This window comes from Medicago sativa, chromosome 4, assembly GCF_051527215.1.
Source record: "Medicago sativa cultivar Bolivia chromosome 4, Bolivia_mono, whole genome shotgun sequence".
In the NCBI taxonomy this organism is placed as follows: Eukaryota; Viridiplantae; Streptophyta; class Magnoliopsida; order Fabales; family Fabaceae; genus Medicago; species Medicago sativa.
The window spans coordinates 77,478,914-77,500,173 of record NC_140752.1 but is presented as its reverse complement, the minus strand read 5'-3'; the positions used below and the strand labels follow the sequence as shown (position 1 = coordinate 77,500,173).

The 21,260-nt window shown below is 33.9% G+C and overlaps 2 protein-coding genes across 2 annotated transcripts; both read right to left on the bottom strand.

The window, feature by feature from the left end:
• Positions 1-702: 702 nt before the first annotated feature.
• Positions 703-11,383, bottom strand: LOC146932141 (uncharacterized). Its single transcript, XM_085703785.1, has 18 exons — positions 11,172-11,383; positions 10,899-11,072; positions 9,915-10,096; positions 9,630-9,735; positions 9,122-9,198; positions 8,639-8,726; positions 6,659-6,845; positions 6,311-6,437; positions 5,865-5,945; positions 5,668-5,769; positions 5,381-5,476; positions 5,112-5,186; positions 3,185-3,304; positions 2,372-2,500; positions 2,104-2,181; positions 1,297-1,383; positions 1,077-1,163; positions 703-990 (listed from the first exon to the last, which is right to left on the bottom strand). The coding sequence occupies exons 1-18, from the start codon at positions 11,224-11,226 to the stop codon at positions 940-942; spliced, it is 1,902 nt and encodes a 633-aa protein (XP_085559911.1). The 5' UTR covers positions 11,227-11,383; the 3' UTR covers positions 703-939.
• Positions 11,384-14,018: 2,635 nt separating this feature from the next.
• Positions 14,019-21,110, bottom strand: LOC146932140 (uncharacterized). Its single transcript, XM_085703786.1, has 18 exons — positions 20,945-21,110; positions 20,600-20,773; positions 19,813-19,994; positions 19,558-19,663; positions 19,121-19,197; positions 18,612-18,699; positions 17,978-18,164; positions 17,624-17,750; positions 17,128-17,208; positions 16,927-17,028; positions 16,639-16,734; positions 16,379-16,453; positions 15,850-15,969; positions 15,378-15,506; positions 15,076-15,153; positions 14,851-14,937; positions 14,671-14,757; positions 14,019-14,349 (listed from the first exon to the last, which is right to left on the bottom strand). Exons 1-18 carry the CDS (start codon positions 20,997-20,999, stop codon positions 14,299-14,301), a joined length of 1,902 nt encoding a protein of 633 aa, XP_085559912.1. The 5' UTR covers positions 21,000-21,110; the 3' UTR covers positions 14,019-14,298.
• Positions 21,111-21,260: the final 150 nt, after the last annotated feature.

The window sequence follows — 21,260 nt, the reverse complement described above, 5'->3', positions numbered from 1 at the left end:
TACTAGTAAATTTTTACTGCCACAAAATACCCAATACTACGTAACGTGGCCATTTAGAAGCTCTGGTCAAGTAGTTTCGCTAATGTTAGCACCAAAAAGCATCCAGATATGAGAAGCAAGGATGCAGATCCAAACACTCACACTTATAATCTTTTGAATAAAAAAAAAGGTAGTCCGATGTACTAAAATTCTCGCATACACAAGGTCCGAAAAGGGGTCCCATCAAATGTTCTTTCAAAATAAACGTTAGACTCATTAAAAGTTTTACATTTCTATCAAAAGAAATATAGCAAAAGACATTTTGACCATAAGTTTGATATACAGGTGGTAATTGAGACCAGTTTAACTCATTCTGGTCTCTGGTGTTGAGTATTGATAACAGTTGAGATAATTTTCATTATATAAGAACATGCTCTCACAGTCACACCCATATGCAGGTTAGATGCGAGATATTTTCTAAGAGGCCTCCATCAATACAAATGCCCACTTCATAAGAAAATCAACAAATTATAAATGGGAGACCATAATATGGTCCCCAATTTTAAGGATTCACCGATGGTCCCCTAAATTTGACTTCAAGTCGTAATGTGGTCCTTCAATTTTAAGGGCTGGCCAAATTTTTCAACATTGGAAACCAATTAGCACAATCATTTGAAGAGACACTTTCAACTTTTGAACAAAGCAAATACAAGGACTGATAAGTTTTCACAAAACTATAAAGTTTTTTTATTGATGAAAGGACTTGTAATTTATTTTGTAGACATGTTAGAACAAGATATCCCGCTTTGTTCTGCTGATATGTGTTCTATAGCGCAAACATAAACTCGGTATACATAATTGCATTATTCTTTCAAGTAATCCAAAAATGAAAAAGCATCCAGAATATTTCAGCAGCTATTTTCAGCAACATTTGAGAGCAATCTTTAGACATGTGTTGACTCATAATTTTGCAACTTGATTAACGAAGGTTGGGTCCACGCAGACAACCACCTAGAGAAATGATATAATTAGATTTTTACACAACAATTACAAAATCAAAATAGCACTTTACGTAATTTCATAAGAAAGAAAATTACCTTCCCAACACTTTTGCCTGAATGGAGATACTCAACAGCATCTGCAACAGAATGCAGGCCTATAAATTTCTTTGGATCCACAGCAACCTGCGTAAACAAATGAGAAAAAGTAAAGAAACACAAACTTTAAACCTTATAAAGGATAACGACTAGCAAATACGAGACCAATATGCCTTACATTTTTTTATTGATCCACAGAAATAAAATGCATATAAATTACCTTCAGTTTTCCCTTAGAGTAAAGGTCAAATAGTCTATCAAGATGTTCTTGATAAAAGTGACTGTATTGCACCAGGAAAAAGCCAGCCTGAAAAATTGGCCAATTATATATGACCATAAGAAAATTAAATTCTTAGTTAATCATGGAAGTTCGAACGAGAGATTGAAATCTTGAGAGAAAAAAAATAAACTTGGGTAACAATCAACACAAATACGTAGCTATTTTCTGGGTTTATAACATTGATTGTGTATAATTAGAAATATTTCAGATTTTGGATAGGAATTGTAAATTCTAAGTTAAATCCAAAATTTCCCCAGTTTGTTTATGGTGTTTAATTTATATTGTAGCTTAAATCAATATAAAAATCATTTATTAATAATATTTATTAGTAACTGCTAAGCTACAAATAAATTTTCCTAGCCATGGATTAATAAATTATAGGTCTCCAACGTTTAAAAATCTAATGTGCAGTTCTGTCTTGAAAAATGTAGTCTCTGAAGACTTTATTTTATCAGTGGCCAACTAAGAATGTAATGTAGTTAAAATAGTCAGTAGTCAGAAGTCAGAACAAAGCCAAGAGAGCAAGTCTTTCTCCTCACAGTTTATCACTGCAGGATCTGACTGGGGCTTAAAAGTTCAACTGTCTAACCCTACGAAAAATGTTTGACTCCTGAGGATATGGATATTTATAGCTCGGTGTGTACCAAGAAATAGAATAAGTGACATAATTAAATAAGCAAGCATAAACAACAACAAAAAGTAGCAGCTTCCTACAAGTGTGTAACTTCATCATATATTTCTACATACCACAGTTTGACTCTTCGACAAGAGCTTCTCACATAGTCCAGGATATTTGGACGGTGTCCAACCATGTTCTCCTTGATACTGATATTAATGAAAACAACATAGTAGTTAAAACTCACTTTCCATTATACTTAAATGAGGATATTATCCAAGGTATTGCTTGAATTTAGAATTGCTAAATGAATCATGCTACCTTGTCAAGATAAAGTAGCTAGTACTGGTATTTTATAGATGCGGTGAAATTTTCACAAGTACTAAAAATAAAATAAACCTGAGAAATCATGCCAATGACAATGAGTCGTCCATGGACTGCCAAAGCATCCAAACACAATTTTAACATGTCGCCACCGACAGACTCGTAGATGATGTCAATACCTTTCGGGAACTCTTTCCTTAGAACCTGCAAAAGTAAGTCACAAACTTAATATGTTGATAGGACAGTTAACGTAGGCTATGTCCATTTGGTTTTAAGCTTTTGTCAGTGGACATAATAAATTGATATCGAAAGTTTTGCCTATATAATTGAGCATATTTGTTTATAGAGAGTATAGAAGCATTCCCTAATGCAACTTGCTCAGCAGAGATGTTGTATCATTAGATTCACTAATTTGTCAACACAACAGTTTTAAAATGGATTTATACTTTTTTTCAATTCGAGAAAAGATAAATTTTTCATTTTCTTCTTTTTATTTTTTGTGAAAACAAATCTTCAAGGCTCACTGGTTATCTGTTCCTGCGTACATCTAATCTAATACCAAAAATACAACAAAAAGATTGTATGTATATCTTATGCCAAAAATGTTGCAGGTCAAACCACTGGTCCACATATACAACAAAAAGAAGAATTAGTAAGGTGTGAAGGACCAAAGGACATATTTACATAAAAAAACATTAAACATGGTGTTACATAGTTCTTTTATGGAATTCATTTAAACAAAAATCACAACATTAAAACAGTGATGTGAACCACAACCTAAATAAAGCATTTTCTTCACTGGTTCAGATCAGCTACGATCAAACAATGATAATATACTGTAGTTATTGTTAGCAGAACCCCAAACAAATCAAAGGATTAAAAAAATACCGTTTTTATATCTTCGCTATTATAGTCTATGACTCTGTCGACTCCCAACTCTTTCAGAAGCTTGGCCTTTGTCCCACCTCCACAAGTGGCAACCACGGTATTACCTGCTAATTTTGCAAGCTACACAAATCATCCAGATTACAAAGAGATGCAACAGAACATTAGACTAGGAAATCTGGATAGAAAAACATAGTTATATAGTAATAGATAGCATACTCCATATTTTTTAAAATTTCTTCTTCATCTGATTATACCACACAAAGTAATATCTTACAACTACAGTTCACCTGAGATTCATCAACTGCTTTTAGTCTATCTTGACCACTTTTTCACATTTCTTATTTTCATAGGCATAGGATCTCATGTTTAGAGTCCAAGAATCTAAGAAAATTGGCATGAGCATATACACCAACCATGTCTCATAAAATAACTGAAACAAAAAAACTAGAAATCTGTCTTTTTTTTTTTTTTAAGAAGCCAAACTAGCCCACCGAAATTGGCACCGGGGAGAATCAAATCGAGACCTTGAGAGGAGCCCACTCCAAGGTCCCAAACCAACAACACCAGGCCAACCCAAGTGTCTTAAATAGTAATTACTTATCTTAGGTCTTAAGGAATCAATGGAACACATGTAAGAGTTTTTTTTAGGTTTAAATATGTCATTGGTCCTTGCAGTTTCACCATTTTTTGGCTTTGGTCCCTGTAGTTTTTTTTGTTTGGCTTTAGTCCCTGCACTTTGTAAAAAATTTGCCATTGGTCCTTCTGTTAACTTCAAGTTAAAAAAAATGTTAAAATTAACTGTGTGCCACGTGGCCCAGTTATTTCACGCCACGTGGCCCAGTAAAAGACAAAATTTTCAGAATTAAAATAAATAAAATAAAATAATTGATTTTTTAATAGTTTTTATATTACTATTATTATTTAATTAGAAATAAAAAATTAAAAAGAAAATATATGAGAAAGAAAGAAGAAATGAAGCGCAGAAGCTTTGGGTGGAAAATGGCTTGTAATGTTTCCAACTGGTAGTGTTACAACAGAAAACGCAAGTTGAACCTGCTCCATACAAAATGAAGACAAACTTGAACCAATTCGTTTTGTTGCCTTGCCTTACGTTTCAATTTCAATTTCGACCTCCATACATCAATTAGATTTCGGCCATGTCATTTAACAGTTCGATTTTACATTCTCGTTTTAGTTTCTATTCGTGTTTTCATTGAATTTTCATTCCCTATGAGCTGCGTTTTTGATTGGAAGTCACTGTCTTCATTTTGAGCTGGTTCAAGTTGAAACAGTAAAAGCCATTTTTCCCCTTTCTCAAAACTTCTGCGTTCATTTCTTCCTTTCTATATCTTTTCTTTTTAATTTTTTATTTCTAATTAAATAATAATAGTAACATAAAAACTATTAAAAAATCAATTATTTTATTTATTTATTTTAATTCTAAAATTTTTGTCTTTTACTGTGCCACGTGGCGTGAAATAACTGGGCCACGTGGCACACCGTTAGTTTTAACATTTTTTTAAGTTGAAGTTAACAGAAGGACCAATGGCAAATTTTTTACAAAGTGCAGGGACTAAAGCCAAACAAAAAAAACTACAGGGACCAAAGCCAAAAAATGGTGAAACTGCAAGGACCAATAACATATTTAAGCCTTTTTTTTATGATCTCAAGAACAAATAGTGCTTGGTAAAAAGAGAGTAAAATCATTACCAATAACAATGCATTCTGACAAAATAGTAGAGTAAATAGAGAAAACAAAGATGCTGAATTTTGTCTAAATCATTATGTTTAGTTTACTGTTGCCCAAGCTCTACCTATAAGTGCAAAATATCAAGAAGCTTCCAATTCGCTCAAACAAATGATTCCTAGTAACATATACACAATATGCATACGTTCGAGAAAGGTGGAGTTAGATTTGTGAAGGCACCTGAACAGCAAATTGACCGGTTCCTCCTGCCGCAGCAGTAACAAGGACCACTTTTCCAGATTCCATCTGTCCTGCCTTTACAGTGAACAGAAGTTCTTATCAGGACAGACCAATCAAGTAGATGATTAACAAACACTAAATATAAGCTTCATAGATGGTAGTAAATTATGAAAAAGTTTGAAGTTCAATGATACATGAGATGAGCAGAGTTTCAAATATTAGCAAATCAGATACATCTGAAGCAAAGAGACAAGCGTAGATTAATCAACCTTTTCTAGAGCAATTGACGCTGTTAATCCTGATGTCAGCATGGCAACACCTTCTGGATCTGGTCTAGGCACTGGAAGGGCGTATTTTGAAGGAATCTAACACAAGAAAAAAGCCAAAAACACAACATCAATAATAACTTACATCATAATAAGCATTACAATGGTATTAACATCACATCCACTTAGTAATCAAAACTCTTATGTTTGATAACAAGTGGTAGATGGGAACACCGATGATTATGTCACTTTATGGAAGAAATATTAACAATATGTTAAACACTGCTCACGATTGTGAATTCAGCGTAGCCTCCAAAAGTCATGAATGCACACGGCATGCCAACTTTCAAGTCAGTGACAGAATCCCCAAGTGTTGCAATTATTCCCACAGCCTATAATATAAATGAAATTCAATACACGGGTATAGGCATACAGCATCAAGTGGAAAGCTTCATAAAAGAAATATATGTTTGGTGATACATCATACCTCAAATCCCGCATCAAATGGAAGACGGGCAGTGGTCTCCTTGTTATTGCCACCAAAATAGCGGCCTGAGCTAAAATTTACCTATCATTACAAATTCTTGTTAGAATTTTATGTAAACTTATGATTTTTAGATGAAATGAGGGTATAGCATGTTAAAGATAGATCCAAAATAGTGTTTATGTATACAGGAAAGTCGCAGGTATATTCAATTTACTAAGATTAGCATGCATTTCATGCCAAGTCTATGCCGTTTCCCTTGAACTTGAATGTATTGAGCTAACCCGCAGTAACTCTTTCAGTCAACTAGTTTAACAGTCAAACGAAAGCATATTTACTACAATTGAGGTCATTTGGCCAGAAGGAAGCTAAGGCCTGGACATGTCTCTGAGAGACATTTAAAAACATAAATGCACACACAAGTCCTCTTCAAAGATGTAACAACTTACATCACTAGCATTTACACCAGCATAAATTATCTTCACAAGAACATGATTTGGTTTGATAGGTAATCTCAGTGGTGCTCTCACTATGCTGGTAGCATTCCGAAAGTTGTGAGTCAAGGTCTGAACAACTCTGCAAACAGTTAGCAGCTATATGAAACCACTAAATAACCCATCTTTAAATGAATAAAATCATGAGATGGCATAGTCAATTAGAGCATGTAATTGCACCTTTTCTAACACGATTGAAATAGAAAATAAACACCTTCCAGTGGCATACGTGTTTGTGTGTGTGTGTGTGTGTGCGCGTGTGTGTGTGTGTCATAACAAGAGAAATAGAATTGAAATACACACATTTTCTCAAAACTCTCGGGTAGTTTAATTGATGGCGCTTTGTATTCAGCTCTTCTCCTCAACCGTGTAGGACGTATCAAGTACTTTGCTTCTTCTGATGGGGTAGGCCAGTACTCTAGACCTCGACGATTAGTAATCCATAGGCAATGACCGGCTTTACTCTCATCCGTGATGAGCTCAAAAGCACCTTGAGAGGTTAAAATATTTTCATATCAAAATTTACGTATACATGATAAGAAACATATAGATCTGTAAAATATGTAAATCTGTGTGTAAACTATAATGAGATCACACACCTTGTATTTATGATGGCTTTACAATAAATACATTGAATGCTTATTTAGTACTCCCTCCGTTTCAAAATGAGTGTCGTTTTAGGTGTTTACACACATATTAAGAAATGCAATGATTAAAAGAAAGAGAATGGTTATTTTACCAAATTATCCTTATTAACTATTGGTTAGTTTTAAAAGTAATACTTTGGAAGTAGTGTGCAGAGTATTAATTGGAGGGTACAATTGAAAAGAAAAAGTTATTATTGCATTGGAAACTGAAAGTGACATTCATTTTGAAACAATTTTTTTTGGCTAAAGCGACACTCATTTTGAAACGGAGGGAGTAAGAACTAGCCTAGGAAGATGAATACTGTAGGAGTTATAATAATCAATCTAGGAAGTTGTACGATTAAAGGAATATCAAAAGATTCTTTAACACCCCTCCTCACGTTGGAGCATACATGACATATGCACCAAGCTTGTTACAACAAATCAAAAGTCACCATCAAGTGATAATGTGAATTTTTAACACGGACATTTTCATAATGTGTATTTTCTACTTGTAATCTTTTATCCTGTTATAACTTGTTTATTAAATTTAATCGTACCTTATCCAAGGTTAAATTCTTGCACATTAAATTTTTTGAAATATTTAAGTGAAGGATAAATCAGTTCATTTTCTATGATCAGTTCAGTTCAAGCATCTCAATTTTCAAGTACGGACTTCAAAACATGTATAAAGAGTATCTACAACTCAGCACTCTTTATTGGAGTTCATACATAAACAAAGGGAAATGTTAACGAGTGCCCCCGGGGCACTCTTTAAGCATTTTAAATGGTAAGTTTTTAATGATAAGTTATGTATTTAATGCATTGGAAATCGTAATAATTGACTTTTTAAAAGAATTATTACTAAATTTAGGTTGCTTAAAGAGTGCCCCGGGGGCACTCGTTAACAAGACCCATAAACAAATTACTCATTTTTACGTTATCTAATTTAAGCACTGCATACTTTCAATCCAGCACCTCTAAAATATTTACTAAATATATCCCTCAATTAATTGAACGTCTTTACGTTTCTTTATCAAAATATTTATTCATTGCACTCTAACCCACCACAAATGACATGAGAGAGGGGGGTACTTTTAGAATTTCCAACTTCCAATGCCTATTAAGAAGTTTGCTCCAATGGTAGTTCATAATAATATTCACTTCTTCTTCTTGATGAGTAAGTACCCTTGGAAAAACTCCAATAAATCGGTTTTCATATAAGCCGGTTAGATAGTTAGCCCAGCTGAGTTTTCACATCAACACTTTTAACTCTAATATAGTAAGAAAAAGTTATTAAATAATAGATGAAACTGTTGAAAGCTCATCTAAATAACTTGTTGCTTCGCCTTAATATATGAAGTTGTTTTCGATGAAAAAAAAAACTTAAGCTACATTTATAGATACTTTAACAACACGCCACTACGCATCAAGTTAAAGCACAAGTTAGAAAAAATTAGGAGGTGTGCACGCAATGCAAGAGAGGGTAACAGAAACCTCTCAACCAGCTCTACGAGGCAGTGAGTCGACATTTGCAATATTCACCATATATAAAGCAGAGCTCTAAAAAATTGTGATTTAAGAGTTTACAAAGTACAAACACCCATGCTCTTTTTGCCAAAGGCACACCAAAGAACAAAAAGACATGCAGACTTACCTTTCACCACCATTTCCATAGGTATAAAGCCCCCCATCATGCCAAGGAATTTGGGATCCACCTTTAAGCCCAGCTCAGTTTCAACAAACTGCACTTAACATTAATATTTGGGGAATTATAGTAAATTGTAATAAAGCATAAAATTTGTTTTGAAAATAGAAACACATTCAAAACCAATCCATGTTGGCTGAAAAAATAAGGAATTCAGTTTTCCTTAAACAATGTCATGCCCATGTTTTGTCTAAGTCTTGACGACTTGAGTGCTACAGTCACATACCAAAATTGGTGATTATTTTCAGAAAAAGTTTCAAACTTTGTTGTACAAATTTTCATAAATAGAAAATAAAGAATAATGTGATATTTTAATCATTAAAAGTGAAATAAAAAAAAAATAAAAAAAAACATAACACCAATTATTTTTATAGATTAAAGATTAATATAACAAAAAATATTCATTCTTCGAAGTCTAAAAACAACTCTTACCTCAGGGCAAAGCACATTGACTCGGATTCCTTTACGTTTGTATAAACGAAGTGATCTAGTGAACATAACAACACCACCTGCGAAGTGAAGAAACAGTTTAGGAGGCTATAGTAAGTTATTTTTAGGTAAGCAAAAAATTATATAATACTAGGAGTAGAGGGTGCTCCAGGTCCAGGAAGTAATAGTAAGTTAGCATAAGTTTTGTGGATATGCATAACTCAATTGTTTGGCAGTCAACCAAAAACAACTTTTTGTTTTACCTTAAATTTTTCAAAAATTGAAAACATTTTAGCCAAAAGCTCTCTTCTTAGAATCTTGGCTGCAAGTAAAATTTCTTAAATTTATAAAATAAATTCATTCACAGTGAAAAGATATCAAAAATATTTGTTACTCATTTTTTCTGTTGTATTTTTGGGATAAATAAGAAATTTTACTAGAGAACAAAGAGAAGAGGTGCATCTCAAAGGATCCACAAGATACCCTCAATCAAAGCAGGTAAATGACAAACCTTTGGAGCCACTATAGATAGGGTCAAGATACATCGGATAAAGACCAGAAGCAGAACCCATATTGATGATCGCACCAGGCCTTTGCAAAGCTTCCATCGTTTTAATCTATTGAAATGAAGACAATCAATGTCACCAATAAGTAACGGTTGTAATGTGATTATGTGGAACAAAAATCAGGACATTTTTCACATTAAGAATGTGAACCAACATTTTTAGACAGCATCAAGTAAAAGGTATGCTTAAAAGATATGAAAAACCAAAACCGAGTCACATTTCAAACTCACCGCAAGGCGGGTGGTGTCAAAAACAGCAATAAAATTCACATTAAGAGTGTGTCTCCACGAACGAGTGCCATCCGTTTGATCCTTATCAAATGGTATAGGGTTTTCAATCCCCGCACTGATAATACAAATGTCAAGTCCTCCAAATGTTGAAACGTGCTTCTCAAATGCAGCAGCAAGATCCCCTGTTGGTGGGCTCTAAGTTAATACATTTGTATACACGTATAATGATAAACTAGCAAGTGTATTTGGCAATTTGTGACATTTACTTACAAGGTCATGGTAACTAGTGCCACTGAGGCACTTGTTAAGGATCCAAAAAAAAGTAAAATTTTTTATTGAAAATAACATTCTTTACACTTTTAAGAGCTTGATTACACAAATTCCAAGATAATTTTACTAAATTTAGTTTCTTAACAAGTGCCTCGGGCACTTGTTAACATTTTACTTACGTATATTATGTTACTTCTTGATAGTTGGAGGTTGGAAGGTGTGAGAGGGAAATTGTTAAGTGTTGTTACTTTCATTTATCTTTTTCCTGAATAAATTGGAAGTTAGGGGAAGCACACATGGCTGTTGATAGAGAGCGCCTAGCATGTTTGTGACGGCCAGCAGAGGCCCAATCTAGATTGTTGTTATGATACAAGTTCAGATCACAAACAATTTCACCGAGGCATAACTATTTAACTAGTACAAGGATCTCCCAGAGGAGGGTTTCCAGTTCCACTATGTTCACCGTGATTCTGTCAAATTCACTCTGAATCCAAACACACTATGTATCATTGGCGCTTGGGATAAGCAGTGTCCAATTGGCAATTACTTGTATTTATCATAAATTATTACTGTGTTTGTGTTTAACAGTGAACCGCTATCCATGAGAAGTGAAGGTCCTTATGCTAAGTGGTGTTACTTGACTAGATGGAATTGAAACACAACACTGTATTCATTCACAATTCACAATACAAGAAGAGTAAATGAAACACTTACTTGAGTTGGTGACATCGCATTTGACAAATAAAACAGATGGATGTTGTAAGTTAGGATGAAACTTGGTATTGATTTTCTCCACAAGGGTTGCTGTTTCTGTTCCCTTTTGTTCAGAGAAGTCAACAATTGTGATAAATACACCTTTCTCTGCAAGAGCTAGCACAAGACCTTTACCTGTAGAATAATAATTGAATGAATTTGATATCAACCGAAGGAAGGTTGTTGGAATAATTGAACATTGAAGAAGATATGATTATTGGTGTGTTGTGTTACCGATTCCAGAAGCACCACCAGTAACAAGTGCTGACAAACCAGCTTTGATCTCCATTATTATTAATATTATCAACACTGAATTCCACTTATGTGTTTATTATGTTGTTATAGCATAGCAAAAAAGTTGAAGAAATTGGGTTGGTGGTGTAGTGTAGTGTAGTGTAGTGTGTATTTTTCAACTTTGTTTTCGACGAAACGACTTGTCTACCCACGAGTCACGAAAATGTCTATGGTGTGGACTTATGATATTCGCGAGCGTAACATAATAGTCAACCGTCCGTCTTTGACTGTCCGGTTACATACACGATGAGTCAAAGGAGGACAGGGACAATAGTATATCCAAAGATATATTTAGACAACGTTCTTTTTTTTTTTGGGATAATAGTAATTTTGGTTTGAATGTGCAATCAGGAACTACAATATTTGTATTGAAATTTTAAAATACTCAAAATAATTTCTTACGTTAAAATAGTCATTTAATATTGACAGACGTTTTAATATATAGATAGATATGATAGTAAGTACTTATATTGAATGATTAATATAATATATAAACAAACCATTTTAAATTTAAAGTAAGAAACTATTTTGAATAGCATGTTCACAATCAAAGACAATTTTAAAATTTTGATAGATTAAGTCACTATTATGGCTACTCGTTCCACATTCAGCGAATTCTTTTTTCTTTTTTTTTTTAACCAAAACAATAAATAGTGAATATAAAAAAACAATGAGAGTACGCGAAAGTTATCCCAATAAATAGAAAAAATTGGTTACATCAACCATCCTCAAAACCCAACCCAGAAGAAGAAAAAAAACTCACTATAAAATTAATTACTCACACATAAACGATGGTTAAGCACCACATATGATAGTTTTTTTTTTATAGAAAAAACAACACATATGATGGTTGAAAACAAAATTAAAGTGATTCATTTTCAACCACCAAAAAGATTGCAAAATTAATATAATTCACTTTTAATCACCAAAGAGATTGCAACTTAATTATTTCAAGAATATGTTGAACCCTTCCCCCCTTTTGAAATATTTGATTAAGTATATTGATATTTAAAGATGTCAGGTTGTGTATTTCTCAAACTAACAAACAACTTTTCTAAGTTGAGTTCTCCAACCCACCTTCATGTTATTCAATTTGATGTATTCACAAGTTTTATTTGAGTATGATCTTTTGTTTTTTGACGAATTATGAGTATGTTCTTATTTAACCGGTTTCTTATGCATTTGGACTATATTTTGTAGAAAGGCGTTTGAATGTTTTTTATATTGGTTGTCATTTTTTCGATTTAGAATATAAGCTAATTATTTTGATCTTTTGGAGCCTTATTTAGCTACTCAAAATTGTTCTCGTGAACTTAACTCAGTTGGTATGGACAATGTATAAAAATATGCAAGGTCCGGGGTTCGAACCCCGGCCACCACAAAAAAAAAAAAAAAAAAAACTACTCAAAATTAAAGTTTCATAAATTATAATAAATAATTTAAGGGTGTATCTAACATTAGCAATATTGCATATGTTAAGGCAACTAAAAATAGCAACTTTTAAGCATCGTTAATTTTATACTTCTATAAGTGGATCTCATTATTCCAAATAGCATTAAATGTAGGGTTATCTTTAAGGCGGATGCTAGCGTGCGCAAGCTTATTAGGTCTCGCATGGTGCGAGAGTTTGATAGACAGCTAGATGGCAACGTCACATAGACCCTTATCATATACTATCAGTATTTTAATTAACTTCTATGCCTCTAATTCTTCCTCCTCTCTTTTCATCTTGATTCCTTTCTCACATCTGGGTTTGAATAACATGGTTATGTATTTAAAAATTAGAGTAATACAAACAAAAATAGTGAACCACCTTCTTCAACATATGATTTTTCTCCTCCAGTAAAATTAATTAAATATTGTGTTGATCTTCTATGAACACACCGCCCTACAAAAACTTAAATTCGGCAGAATCTGCAATACGCATATAAAAAATTGAAATATGCAATTTTCATGAAAATAAATCAAAATCTATAATCATCAATCCACCTATAGTTTGATTGAAAGTATGAAGGATGTTTGAGAGGTTATTTGAGGGGTTGAAAACCAAAAATTTGAGTCTTTGACATGAAACTAGTGATCCACATGCTGGATTTCACAGTTGGTATGAATGTGGTTATCAAGATCTGTCATTCCAGTAACAGATTCATCAAACTCCACCATCGTTTGCGATTGGCTAATCAGAGTAACACAAAGCTTTGAAATCAAATCAATAAATAAAAATTTATAGGTCTAGTTGTTGTTTTGTTACAAATTAGATTTTTGTCCAGTAATTTTTGTTTTTCATAAATTCAAGATGAAGAGAAGAGAGAATTTTGTTTTAGAAATTTATGGGTTCTACACATTAAAAATTTGTTAGTTTAATCAAGATGAAGAGCAGAGAGAAGGTTCTAGCTGGAGAGGAAAGCGAATATGGAAATAAGAATTAAAGTGTTGTGGGTGTATGCTAAGAATCATAGAACTTTAACATCTAACCATTAAAAATTGTTTTTTTTGGTTGCTCATGGTGAGAGACCTATTAAGCTCTCTCACCCTAGAAGGGACCATCTTTAAAATAAACGAGTTAAGATCCTCTCCATTTGTCATGATAAATAGAGTATACAATTTGGAGAGAGGTAAACACAAAAAGTGGATATTTTAATTAAATGAGTCCCACCATCATTAATTACTTTATACTTTTTTCAAGATTTTTTGTGTTTTATCTCTCCAAATGGAGAAAATGGAGAGTATCTTGACTCAATAAACTTATCAAACTTATACTACTAGCATTCAATGATTGCATTGGTATTTCTAATTTGTGTCTTTTATGTAGAGGTGTTAGAACAAGACATCTCGTTTTGTTGTGCTGATATATGTTTTGTAGTGTAAACATAAACTTGGTATACATAATTGCATTATTCTTCTCACCAAAATAAATTGCATTATTCTTTCAAGTAATCAAAAAATGAGAAAGCATCCAGAATATTTCAGCAGTTGTTTAGCAACTATTTCCAGTAACATTTGAGAACAAGTTTTAGGCTAAGAGCTGAAAACTTGACTTCCTTATATATTTGACATATATGTTGACTTATAATTTGGCTGCATGGTTAGAGAAGGTTGGGTCCACGCAGACAACCACCTAGAGAAATGATATAATTAGATTGTTACACAACAGTCACAAAATCAAAATAAATAAATTAAACTTTCAACTTAATTCCCATTCTATCTCCTAAATGTCCCTAAGCTATGAAAATATAATAAGTAGTCCCTATGCTATTTTCAATTCATCAAGTTAGTCCTTCAACTATCATTCTCTCCAATTTTCAAATCAACAGGGCGAGGGCGAAGGCTACTTATTATATTGCTACAGTTCGAAGGCTAAATAAGAGAGAGATTGATGGTTTGAGAACTAAATTGAAGGTTTACTCGCTGTACAGTGTTTCTTAAGAAAGCAAAATACCTTCCCAGCGCTTTTGCCTGAATGAAGATACTCAACAGCATCAGCAACAGATTGCAGGCCTATAAATCTCTTTGGATCCACAGCAACCTGTTTTAATGCAGGTCAAACAATTAGCAAATACCAGACCAATATGACTTAATTTTTTTATTGATCTACAGATATAAAATGCATATAAATTACCTTTAGCTTTCCCTGAGAGTAAAGGTCAAATAGTCTGTCAAGATGTTCTTGCCACATGTGACTATATTGCACCAGGAAAAAGCCAGCCTGAAAATTTTGGCCAAATATATATGACCATAGGAAAAGTAAATTAGCAGTAAAAATGGAAGTTGCACAGGACATCGAAATATTGGGGGGGAAAATTAGTGGCTGCCTGCAAGTGCATAACTTCATATTTCTACATACCACAGCTTGACTCTTCGACAAAAGCTTCTCACATAGTCCAGGATATTTTGACGGTGTCCAACCCTTTTCTCCTTGATACTGATATTAATGAAAAAATAATTAGTGGTTAAAATTCATTTTCCATAATACTTGAACGATGATAAAAATCCAAGGCATTACTTGAATTTAAAATCACCAAATGAATCATGCTACATTGTAAAGGTAGCTAGTACTTAGTAGTCTTATATAGATGCGGTGAAATTTTCACAGTGTTGATGTGTATACAATTGTGGCATGAGAAGAAAAATAAAATAAGTAAAAACCTGAGAAATCATGCCAATGACAATAAGTCGTCCATGGACTGCCAAAGCATCCAAGCACAATTTTAACATGTCACCACCAACGGACTCATAGATGATGTCAATACCTTTCGGGAACTCTTTCTTTAGAACCTGCAAAAGTATGTCACACACTTAACATGTTGATGGAAGCAGTTTACATTGGCTATGACCATTTGGTTTTATGCTTTTCTCAGCGAACATAATAAATTGATATTAAAGGGCTGGCCTAGGTGATGGAGCATATTTGTTTATAGAGTATAGAGGCACCATCGTAACGTATATCATAGATATTGTTATCCGAACTCCAAACAAATCAAAGGAGATCAGCTGCATAAAGCATTTTCTCACTGGGTGAGATCAGCTACATACAATCAAACAATGGTATACTATCGTAACGTATATCATAGATATGGTTATCAGAACTCCAAACAAATCAAAGGATTAAAAAAAATACCGTTTTTATATCTTCACTGTGATAGTCAATGACTCTGTCGACTCCCAACTCTTTCAGAAGCTTGGCCTTTGCCCCACCTCCACAAGTGGCAACCACGGTATTACCTGCTAATTTTGCAAGCTGCATATAGAATACATGTTACCTAACCACACAATGGAAAATAACCGCAAAGAACAACTAGCAATCTTTTTCTTAAATAGTGATTAGTTATCTTAGGTCTCAAGGAATAAAGGGAACACATATAAGAGTTCTTTTTATGACCTCAAGAATAAACCGTGTTTGGTAAAAAAAGGGGAAAGAAATAGCATCAATAACTAACGTCTTCCGTTAAAATAAGATCGTATAGTAAATACAGAAAACAAAACATTATGAATTTTGTCTAAATCATGATGAGTTTGCCGTTGCCCGGGCTCCGCCTACAAGTATAAAATGTCAAGAAGCTTCCAATTCGTTCAAATAATTAATTCCTAGTAACACATACAATATATGCATATGATAAAGAAAGATGGAGTTAGATTTGTGAGGGCACCTGAACAGCAAATTGACCAGTTCCTCCTGCAGCAGCCGTAACAAGGACCACTTTTCCGGATTCCATCTGTCCTGCCTTTGCAGTATACAAAAGTTCTTATCAGGACACGTCAATCAAGTAGAAGATTAACCAACACCAAATTTAAGGTTCACAGATGGTAGTATATCATAAAAAAGCTTGGATTTCATTGATACATGAGATGACTAGAGTTTCAAATCAGAATACATCTGAAGCAACGAGACAATCTTATATTAATCAACCTTTTCTAGAGCAATTGAAGCTGTTAATCCTGAAGTAAGCATGGCAACAGCTTCTGGATCTGGTCTAGGCACTGGAAGGGCATATTTCGAAGGAATCTAACCCAAGTAAAAACACAACATCATCAGTAGCTTACATCATAAGAAGCATCACAAATTCACAGTAGTATTACCATCACATACACTTAATAATCAAACCTCTAAGTTTGATAAAAAGTGGTAGATGGAAACACCAATGATTATCTCAATGTATGAAAGAAGAATATTAACAATATGTTAAACACTGCTCACCATTGTGAATTCAGCGTAGCCTCCAAAAGTCATGAATGCACACGGGATGCCAACTTTCAAGTCGGTGACAGAATCCCCAACTGCTGCAATTATTCCCACAGCCTAAAATATATATGAATTTCAATACACATGTGAGTATAGGCATGCTGCATCAAGTGGAAAGCTTCATAAAAGAAATATATGTTTGGTGATACATCATACCTCAAATCCTGCATCAAATGGAAGACGGGCTGCAGTCTCTTTGTTATTGCCACCAAAATAGCGGCCTGAGCTAAAATTTACCTATCATTACAAAGTCTTGTCAGAATTCTAGATAGAACTATGATTTCAAGATGAAATGAGGGTATAGCATAAGTCCAAGCTGTTTCCCTTGAACTTGAATTTATTGAGCTAATCCGTTATTCTCTAACAGCCGAACCAAGGCCCATTTACTACAGTTGAGGCCATTTGACAGCAAGCTAGGGCCTGATGGACATGTCTCTGAGAGAGATATTTAAGAAAATAAATATGCACACAAGTCCTTCAGAAAGATTTAACAACTCACATCACTAGCATTTACACCAGCATAAATTATCTTCACAAGAACATGGTTTGGTTTGTTTGACAGCAAGCTAGGGCCTGATGGACATGTCTCTGAGAGAGATATTTAAGAAAATAAATATGCACACAAGTCCTTCAGAAAGATTTAACAACTCACATCACTAGCATTTACACCAGCATAAATTATCTTCACAAGAACATGGTTTGGTTTGATAGGTAATCTCAGTGGTGCTCTGACTATGCTGGTAGCGTTCCGAAAGTTGTGAGTCAAGGTATGAACAACTCTGCAAACAGTACGCAGCTATATGAAACCACTAAAGAACCCATCTTTAAATGAATAAAAAATCATGAGAATACATAGTCAAAATACCAGCCAATTTTAATGTGTAAATGCACCTTTTCCAACACTACGGAAATAGAAACAAAACACCTTCCAGAGGCATACATGTGCATGTGCGAGCGCGTGCGTGTGTGTGTGCCACAGCAAGAGAAATAGAGTTCAAATACTCACATTTTCTCAAAACTATCGGGTAGTTTAATTGATGGAGCTTGGTATTCAGATTTCCTCCTGAAACGTGTAGGACGTGTCAAGTACTTTGCTTCTTCTGATGGGGTGGGCCAGTACTCCAGACCTCGACGATTGGTAATCCAAAGGCAATGACCGGCTTTACTTTCATCCGTGATGAGCTCAAAAGCACCTTGAGAGGTTTAAATAATTTCACATCAAAATTTATTTATGCATGATAAGAAATATAGACCAATCACTGAATTATTAATGCGGGGCATATTCTTCTGTCAATAAAAAACTAAGGGACATATTAAATATTAAATGAAACTGTTGAAAGTTGGTCCAAATAACGTGTTGTTTTGCCTTATTATATGAAGATGTTTCCTTTCAAAAAAACAAAAACTTATGATATATTTCTAGATATTCTAACACCACTCCTCAAGTTAAAATAAAAGTTAGAAAAAAATTAGATGTTCATGCAATGCAAGAGAGGGAAACAGAAGCCTATCAACCAGCTCTATGAGGCAGCGCAACATTTGCAACATTCACCATATATAAAGCAAAGCTCTACAAATAGCAAACACCGACACTCTTTTAGCCAAAGTATACCAAAGGACAAGGAAACATGCAGACTTACCTTTCACCACCATTTCCATAGGTAGAAAGCCCCCCATCATACTAATGAGTCTGGGATCCACCTTCAAGCCCATCTCAGTTTCAATAAACTGCACTAAACATTTGGGAAATTATAGTAAATTGTAAAAAAAAGCATAAAATTTGTTTTGAAAATAGAAACACATTTAAAACCAATGCATGTTGGCTGAAATAATAAGGAATTCGGTTTTCCTTAAACAATATCATGCCCAAGTTTTGTGTAAATCATTACGACTTGAGTACTATAATCACATACCAAAATTCTGTGACTTTTTGAGAAAATGTTTTCAATGTTTGTTATATAATTTTTTTTAAAATAGTAAATGAAGTAAAGAATAATGTGATATATTAATAATTGAAAGGGAAATGAAAAATAAAAACAAAAGAAAAGATAATTTCTAAACATAAACAATTTCTATTATTTCCGTAGAATTAAAGCTTAATTTTATAACCAAAAAAATCCATTCTTCAAAGTCCGAAAACAACTCTTACCTCAGGACAAAGCACATTGATTCTGATTCCTTGACGTTTGTATAAACGGAGTGCTCTAGTAAACATAACAACACCACCTGCCGAAGTGAAGTAACAGATTAGGAAGCAATAGTAAGTTCAGTTTTTGGGTAAGCAAACAATTAGATAATACTAAGAGTAAAGGGTCCTCCATGGAGCAATGGTAAGTTACAAATTAAGTGGAGATACATAACTCATTGTTTGACACTAAACAACTTTATTTGTTCTACCTTCAATTTTTCTTAATTTGAAAACAACTTTTTAGCTAAAAGCTCTCTTCTTAGAATTATGTTTATAACAAAAATTTATTAAACATAATAAAATTTTGTCTTTGGCAAAAGCTTAAGGATATCTTATGGATCCTTCAATTTAATTTTTTAAAATGAAACAGAAAATTCTCAAGCCGGTAAATGACAAACCTTTAGAACCAGTATAGACAGGGTCGCCATACATTGGATAAAGACCAGAAGCAGAACCCAAATTGATGATTGCGCCAGGCCTTTTCAAAGCTTCCATGGCTTTAATCTATTCAAATGAGGACAATCAATGTGTCAATAATAATCAATGGCTTCAATCCCCTTTATTTATTTAAACAAACTTTCTTTAGGAAGAATCAAGTAAAAGTCAACTTAAAGGATATGAAAAAACAAAACCAGGTCAAATTTCAAACTCACCGCAAGGCGGGTGGTGTCAAAAACAGCAATAAAATTCACATTAAGAGTGTGTCTCCACGAACGAGTGCCATCCGTTGGATCCTTATCGAATGGAATAGGGTTACCAATCCCCGCACTGGCAATACAAATGTCTAGTCCACCATATGTTGAAACATGCTTCTCAAATGCACCAGCTAGATCCCCTGTTAGCGGCTCTGAGTTAATACATATGTATAACAAACTAGCATGTTCATTTGATGATTTACGGCATCCATATTTACTATATATTACATTAGTTCATGATAGTTGGAGGTTGAAAGGTGTGGAAGCCCAAATGTTAAATGGTGTTACTTTTTTCTTGTTGAATAAATTGGATGCTATTGCTAGGGGAGGCGCCCAACGCTGTTGATAGAGCCCCAACGGCATGATAGGGATGCCGGTATAGGCCTAATCTAGATAATTATGATTCAGGTCTTAGTCACAAGCAGTTTCAGTCAGTACTAATTATTTAACTAATTCCAGGATCTCCTAGAAGAAGGTTGTCCGCTATGTAGCAACGACATTTCAGATTGAAGGTGTGTATGGTGTCAGACAAGTGTTGGCATCAGACACAAACACATGTACTTAATTGTAATTTGTAATTATTACTAATGCCAATGTGTCATGTATTAGTGTCGTGTCCGTTGATTCATTTTAGAAAATTGGGAACCTCGTTTACAAGAGGTGAAGGTCGGCCAAGGTCCTTATCCTATAAGTGATGTTAATTCACTACATGGAATGGAAACACAACACCTACAGCCATACTTACTTGAGTTGGTGACATCACATTTGACAAACAAGACAGATGGATGTTGTAAGTTAGGATGAAACTTGGTATTGATTTTCTGAACAAGGGTTGCAGTTTCTCTTCCTTTCTCTTCAGAAAAATCAACAATTGTGATAAACACACCTTTCTCTGCAAGAGCTAGAACAAGACCTTTACCTGGACAAGACAGAAACCATAAACATAGAATCAGATTACACGCATCAATAGAATAGTATCAAACATATATATTTATCTGCAAACAGAAATCATTAACATGATGATATAATTGGCTATGCCAATATTTGAAATTGAAAAGTGAAATGGAAGAAGAAATTATTGGTGTGTTACCGATTCCAGAAGCACCACCAGTAACGAGTGCTGACAAACCAGCTTTGATCTCCATTATTTTCGTACCGTTCTTCTTCTTCTGAACCTGCTTATGATGTTATCAACTTTTTCCTGAAGATAAAATAAACGATGTAATAGAGTTTCGGATTCGTATGAGATTTCCAGTGAGCAATATTTTAATATTATGCTATAAATCAATGATTTCTTTCCTTTTACGTGTTTATCTTGTTATAGTAAAAAATTGAATAAAATTTAGTTATAACCGTCGATTTTTGTACGTTGCTTTCGCCGAACCAACTTGCATAGCACACCACAC

Coding starts and splice junctions, on each gene's coding strand:
- LOC146932141 (XM_085703785.1), bottom strand. CDS start 11,226: ATGGAGATCAAAGCTGGTTTGTCAGCACTTGTTACTGGTGGTGCTTCT. Junction 2,501..3,184: donor ATAGCGAAGATATAAAAACG/GTATTTTTTTAA, acceptor TTACTTTTGCAG/GTTCTAAGGAAAGAGTTCCC. Junction 1,164..1,296: donor ACTCTAAGGGAAAACTGAAG/GTAATTTATATG, acceptor TTGTTTACGCAG/GTTGCTGTGGATCCAAAGAA.
- LOC146932140 (XM_085703786.1), bottom strand. CDS start 20,999: ATGGAGATCAAAGCTGGTTTGTCAGCACTCGTTACTGGTGGTGCTTCT. Junction 17,751..17,977: donor CCCGATAGTTTTGAGAAAAT/GTGAGTATTTGA, acceptor TACTGTTTGCAG/AGTTGTTCATACCTTGACTC. Junction 14,350..14,670: donor CAGGCAAAAGCGCTGGGAAG/GTATTTTGCTTT, acceptor TCATTTCTCTAG/GTGGTTGTCTGCGTGGACCC.